The sequence below is a fragment of the Hylobates moloch genome, unplaced genomic scaffold (genome assembly GCF_009828535.3).
Source record: "Hylobates moloch isolate HMO894 unplaced genomic scaffold, HMol_V3 SCAFFOLD_7, whole genome shotgun sequence".
Lineage (NCBI taxonomy): Eukaryota > Metazoa > Chordata > Mammalia > Primates > Hylobatidae > Hylobates > Hylobates moloch.
This window is the reverse complement of record NW_026652282.1, coordinates 99,145,724-99,152,799: the sequence shown is the minus strand read 5'-3', so window position 1 is coordinate 99,152,799 and position 7,076 is coordinate 99,145,724. Positions and strand designations below refer to the sequence as shown.

The 7,076-nt window shown below is 35.7% G+C and overlaps 1 protein-coding gene across 5 annotated transcripts in view; it reads left to right on the top strand.

The window, feature by feature from the left end:
* Window positions 1-6,557, top strand: part of KLHL13 (kelch like family member 13) — a 234,818-nt gene extending 228,261 nt beyond the window's left edge. For 3 of the 5 annotated variants that reach the window (XM_058441794.1, XM_032757506.2, XM_058441795.1), the window contains 2 exons: window positions 2,429-2,542; window positions 4,980-6,551. In XM_058441794.1, coding sequence (XP_058297777.1) covers window positions 2,429-2,542; window positions 4,980-5,467 — 602 coding nt within the window. In that variant the 3' untranslated portion in view covers window positions 5,468-6,551. Of the gene's footprint in view, window positions 1-2,428; window positions 2,543-4,979 lie in introns of all 5 variants that reach the window. The other 2 variants (XM_032757505.2, XM_058441793.1) reach the window with 1 other exon arrangement.
* Window positions 6,558-7,076: the final 519 nt, after the last annotated feature.

The following is a 7,076-nucleotide window of genomic DNA, read 5'->3' as shown; positions in this document are numbered from 1 at the left end:
ATTTCATTGAGCAGTGGTTTGTAGTTCTCCTTGAAGAGGTCCTTCACATCCCTTGTAAGTTGGATTCCTAGGTATTTTATTCTCTTTGAAGCAATTGTGAATGGGAGTTCACTCATGATTTGGCTCTCTGTTTGTCTGTGATTGGTGTACAAGAATGCTTGTGATTTTTGTACATTGATTTTGTATCCTGAGACTTTGCTGAAGTTGCTAATTAGCTTAAGGAGATTTTGGGCTGAGACAATGGGGTTTTCTAGATATACAATCATGTCATCTGCAAACAGGGACAATTTGACTTCCTCTTTTCCTAATTGAATACCCTTTATTTCCTTCTCCTGCCTGATTGCTCTGGCCAGAACTTCCAGCACTGTGTTGAATAGGAGTGGTGAGAGAGGGCATCCCTGTCTTGTGCCAGTTTTCAAAGGGAATGCTTCCAGTTTTTGCCCATTCAGTATGATATTGGCTGTGGGTTTGTCATAGATAGCTCCTATTATTTTGAGATACATCCCATCAATACCTAATTTATTGAGAGTTTTTAGCATGAAGGGTTGTTGAATTTTGTCAAAGGCCTTTTCTGCATCTATTGAGATAATCATGTGGTTTTTGTCTTTGGTTCTGTTTATATGCTGGATTACATTTATTGATTTGCATATGTTGAACCAGCCTTGCATCCCAGGGATGAAGCCCACTTGATCATGGTGTATAAGCTTTTTGATGTGCTGCTGGATTCGGTTTGCCAGTATTTTACTGAGGATTTTTGCATCAATGTTCATCAAGGATGTTGGTCTGAAATTCTCTTTTTTGGTTATGTCTCTGCCAAGCTTTGGTATCAGGACGATGCTGGCTTCATAAAATGTGTTAGGGAGGATTCCCTCTTTTTCTATCGATTGGAATAGTTTCAGAAGGAATGGTACCAGTTCCTCCTTGTACCTCTGGTAGAATTCGGCTGTGAATCCATCAGGTCCTGGACTCTTTTAGGTTGGTAAGCTATTGATTATTGCCACAATTTCAGAACCTGTTATTGGTCTATTCAGAGATTCAACTTCTTCCTGGTTTAGTCTTGGGAGGATGTATTTGTCGAGGAATTTATCCATTTCTTCTAGATTTTCTAGTTTATTTGCATAGAGGTGTTTGTAGTATTCTCTGATGGTAGATTGTATTTCTGTGGGATCGGTGGTGATATCCCCTTTTTCATTTTTTATTGCATCTATTTGATTCTTCTCTCTTTTCTTCTTTATTAGTCTTGCTAGCGGTCTATCAATTTTTAAGTAGAGAATCTCATTCAAAGGTTGATTCATCAGGATTGCATTTGGTTGCAAGTAGCTAAACCTGATTCCAGTGGCTCGATCAATGTCCTACTCAATAAACTTCTGCTTACCTGTCACTGCCCAGAGCTATATCATATGGTGGACCAAAGCTTCAAGGGAACCTGCTAAATTAAATTTCGTTTTTATCTTGGTGCAGTGCTTCCCTAAGCAGTGTTGTGGTTCTGTTAGTTTAAAAAAGTAGGGTTGGGGGACGCAAGAAATTGGATTAGCAGTTGGCAGTGTCTGCAATAAATAATATGAACTTTTCAAGTCAATCTAGACCTCCTGCTTTTGATGAGTTCTCTTAATAGCTTTTCTGCCTTTTAAAAAGTGATTACATTTTCCATCTTTCTTGGTGACATTGTTCTGTTCTTGAGGTTATAACAGACTGATTGAAAGATACTTAAGTGAGTTGAAGTCACTTCTCCAAAATACATTATGTTAAAAGATGATAAATATATTACAGACAGGAAGTATTCTTGATAAAGATCTTTATATTATGCTGCCAACCATCTTCAGGTTAAGAGTAGTACTGGCTACAATGATGGTGGGTATATACAAACTATTAGCTTTAAAGTATAAATGTAGAGAAATTATTATCAATGACCATTTTGTAGTCTGTATATGAATTAAAGCAGTGGGCTTCAGAACATAAGCGAAGAAGTGTGTATATTTTCATTCTCAATATAAAAGTTTGCTTCTTATGTATTAACGTTTGTTTCTATCAACATGGGGACCCAGAATTGAGGAGTTTTTCATTTCTTTTGATTTTTTTCTTCCTTTCTTCCTATGTTTTTAGAGCAAAGAAAATGCAGAAATGTCAAATTATAAATATGTAAGCAGATTACAGAATAAATATTAATGATTTGTGCAATGACAGAAATTTGTTAGATTCTTACACTGTCTAGTCTAATGTAACATGTACTAATGGTTTATATTATTAATATAGTCTCAATAATTACTATAAGAGCTCCCCCCAAAGTCTTACACATATCTATCATAGCTATAATAGATATGTTTCAAGTGTTTGGATATTATTACTGTTCCACTTAAGAGAAAAATAATTAATTGCTAAATTTGAAGTTAAAAATAATTTTCTTTTCTTTTTTTTTTTTTTTTAACAGCCACAGTAGAATGTTACAATCCAAGAACAAATGAATGGACCTATGTTGCCAAAATGAGTGAGCCCCACTATGGCCATGCTGGAACTGTGTATGGAGGAGTGATGTATATTTCAGGTAAACAAGTATCTATGAACACAATATAATATATAAGCTTTTAACTATATGGTTATCTTTCCATATAGTGGTAGTAATAATAATAATTCAGGCGTCAGGAGTTTGAGACCAGGCGGGCCAACATGGTGAAACCCTGTCTCTATTAAAAATATGAAAATTAACTGGATGTGGTGGTGCACGTCTGTAATCCCAGCTACTTGGGAGGCTGAGGCAGGAGAATCTCTTGAACCCGGAAGATGGAGGTTGCAGTGAGCCGAGATCGCGCCACTGTACTCCAGCCTGGGTGAAAGAGCGAGACTCCATCTCAAAAAAAAAAAAAAAAATCCAGAAAAATGGAGAATCAAAATATAATTTATGTTGATTTTAGAAACTATTTTTGTGTGTATTTGCATATGAATGCCTTGGGCATTCTGTAAATTGATAAGAGTACTAGTAAACCAATCTTGTTGTAAGGTATAACTTAGAAGAAATTGGAAAGCATTCAAATTTTGCTTTCCAGTCCCCATGCTCTGTATTCTAATAAACACCATTCATAGTTTCTGTAGCAACAATTAATTCATTTTATTTCAGATTTAGCTAAACTATTTGAAGGAGTGTATCATTATATAACATATAAGCTCTCCTATGCATAAAACGTGCTTCCAATATGCATAGTAGTACATAATAATGTTCATTCTCTCTTTCAGTATAGCCCACAATGTGGGTTTCCTTCTTCCTTAGCATTATAAGGGGATTCTACTATGGTGTCATTGCATAAATATTTCTGTGCTGATTATCTGTATTTTATGCACATTAAGATATATTTTTCTGTTAAAAAATTCTGAAATGGATATAGTTTGTTCACAGTGTCCCAGTAGCAACTTTCATTCTCAAATTGTTGGTGTTTAAATCAACCTACTGTAGAATTTCTTTCTTTTTTTAATGCATTTTCTGCTTTCGTTCTCCGGTAGAATTTAGGAAGAAGTCTCACTTTAATGTAATGACCACCTCTGGTATTGACATTTAACTTTGTTAGTCAGGTTATTATCATTTGGCCCTGACACACTCTGCCTGGGACAATTCTTCCCCATTTGAAGGCCTGCCAGTGCCAGGCCAGCAGTTACATTGCTAGAGACCAAGGGTGTAAAGGTGCTATTTGTGGCCTGATTGACCACTGCCTTATGAAATCTGTAATCAATAAGTATCAATGAAAGGCCTGTAGTATATGATTGGCAGGTTTCTGGTGTTAAATTCATGAGCAACTACAGAATGTCTTATATTGGAAGAGCCATCCAGGTAATAAATATGCTCCCATTAATCAATGATTTACACCATCTATCTATTTTATGTGGGCAGCTGCTGTACCATTATAATGAGAGCTCCAACTCCTCTGAGAAAAATGACACCTGAATTGTTTTAGTGGTGCTTTGGCACAACTGGTGTATATTGCAGAAATGACCTTCCCAATCAAGAGTGGTTAGAAACTATAGCTGATTTTCAAAACAATGAACACTCTTTTGCTTTCTGGGAATTCTGTAAAGCACAAGGAAAATATTTTTAAAAAGCAGAAGGAAACAGTGATAGTGATTGACATCTGGCCACTTGACAGTAAAGCTTTGAATGATTTGACTAAAGATTAGCTTACTTCTCTCCCTTGTCTTTAGAAGGTATAGTTTAATACTTTCATTGTAGAGACTGGTTTATATGTGATCTAAGAGTACACTTTGTAGATGATACAGACTAAATTAGATTAACAGCAAATTGGTGCATGTATAAAATTCCATATATATTCAGCATTCTAATTCTTTAGATTTTTAAATATGCATTCTGATAACAGATGACATTATCCACCCTCACTCTGCCCACAGAAAACTCTATAAACATAAACAATTCTGAATATTCTTATAAGCTTTTACACTTGTGCAAGACTTTCAACTTTTTCAAAGCATTTTGATAAATATCTCACTTCAGAGTCACAATCTTGATGCAATAACTAGAGTAGATATTGTTTTGTGACAAGTGAGGAAATGGGCACCTGGAATTTAATGTGCTCTAGCCCAGTGCTCAACACCCAGAGGGTACCCACTAAAAGGCAGTAAGTAGTGAACGATGCTTTGTAGTTGGAATTTACTACAGACCCAACTCTATCAGTGATCAAAATATATTTTCCTTCAGCAAAGCCTTTTAAATACCATGGATCTCCATTTGAGAAAGTCATTGCAATAATGTAAGTGATTGCAAAAAAAGTAATTGTTTTGTTCTTTAAGAAGATGAAAATGCTATTTTCTTCACTTTTAATCCAGAGAATGTATTTACAGAGGGAAGACAGTCCTAAGAACAGTATTGATAAGCTATATGTCATAATATGTGACTAAAAGTTACCTGTGACAGAGCTCCTTTAATTACTTTTGCATTTCTATAATCTATTTACTTCAAAACTATTGTTTTCATTCTTTAGGAGGAATTACTCATGATACTTTCCAAAAGGAGCTCATGTGCTTTGACCCTGATACTGACAAATGGATCCAGAAGGCGCCAATGACCACTGTCAGAGGTCTGCATTGCATGTGTACAGTGGGAGAAAGGCTCTACGTCATTGGTGGCAATCACTTCAGAGGAACAAGTGATTATGATGATGTCCTAAGCTGTGAATACTATTCACCTATCCTTGACCAGTGGACCCCAATTGCTGCCATGTTAAGAGGGCAGAGTGATGTTGGGGTCGCTGTCTTCGAAAATAAAATCTATGTGGTTGGGGGGTATTCTTGGAATAATCGTTGTATGGTAGAGATAGTGCAGAAATATGATCCAGATAAAGATGAATGGCATAAGGTTTTTGATCTCCCAGAATCCCTTGGCGGCATTCGTGCTTGCACACTCACAGTTTTTCCACCAGAAGAAACCACACCATCACCTTCTAGAGAGTCCCCTCTTTCTGCACCTTAAGATCATCTCTACAACTAAGATGCTGTAGTTCTATCTTTGCAATGTGTCATAAATTCTCTTCTTTTTCCCCCTTAAGTATTATGTATGTTAGGATTAGCCTCTGGTAATTGATACAGATATTGGAAAAAAGACAACATTGATGTTATTTGTGCTCTTTGTTTGGCCTAGAATGTTTATAAAGTGGTAAGACAACCATTCTGGAAATGTATCCCATAGAAGCTGATGTTTAACATATGAAAGAAGTATTGTCTATAAAATGTTTCTTCAGTACTTTTTAAATGCTGTGTATTGGGTGTAAGGTATTTGTCATCTTACATTAGTAAACCCAATAAGCCAAGTTGAAGGTGGATTATAGTAAATATACAACTGTGCTCACTAGGCTTCAAGTAAAAAGTTTTCCTTTCATCTTTGACTGTAAGATGTCAAAGGGAGGCAGCCTGCCTGAACAGGAAACAATACACAAAAGGTTGCCAACTCGCATGAGCTACCTCCCTCTTTTCATAAAGTATTTTTGACATATCTGTCAACCCACTTGACTGTGTGGGTGCATTGAGAACACAAAGTTTCTTAGACACACAGGAGAAGTAGCTTAAATTCACTAATAATTTAAAAAGCAGCATGAACTCTCTACTTATAAACAAGGGTTTGGTGTTTTTAAAGTGTGTATACATACATACACATACACACATACACATATGTCAAATATAATATTTTTAAAAATTGAGTGGCACATCAAAGAAATGTGAAATTAAAAAGAATTCTTCCAAAAAGCAGCTTCCATTAAAATGGGAATTCAGTATGCACATACTGAATGCATATATGTAGAACCATACAGAATTTAGGTGGATAAGGGCTAGAAATTTTGAGCAACAAAATTTGTCACTTGACCAGATTTTATCTTCAAAAACTGTATTCTACTCCTTCTCCTTTGCTGTTGAGGTAACTTGCATATTATATGTATTCTGTATACTCAGTTCATAAGGTTATTTAGCACAAAGTATAGCAGCTTCACCTGGAGAGCTGCTTTTGCTCAGTAAATTCAACTTCCATGTTTTATCTTTTTTTTGTTCAATAAAAACATTTAATGTCATTTTGGTCTGAGACATCCCATTACTGTCTGATTTGACTTCCTTTGATTAAATATCTATATTTTTGGCATGGCAAAATGTGATCAGAATTTACAGCTCTGAGCAGCTTGGATGAGTGAATATTTATGCCTTTTTATTCAAGGAAAAAAGAATTTGACAAAATCTAACCTTATTCATCAAAACTCATTGCTGGTTGTGTTTGGGGAATTAGATTATGGAAGATGCTAACTGGCTTTTCATCACCACAGAAGAATTGCCAGCCACGTCTAAACCAGAAGAGCAGTTACAATTCTGAGTTTAGTCTCCCTGATCTTCAAGAGGATCCATCTTGCCTGATGAGAAGGGATTGTATAAAATTACCTTAGAGATTTGTCTTGACCTGGGATCCCAAAGGAAAAATGTTTCTGTGAAAATTATTTGAGAATTATATTAGCATCATGTTGTGATCTTCTCTACTTTATCTGCAGATGATCAGATTAAATCTGAGCCAAAAATTTAGGGCTATGTTAACACAACTAGTG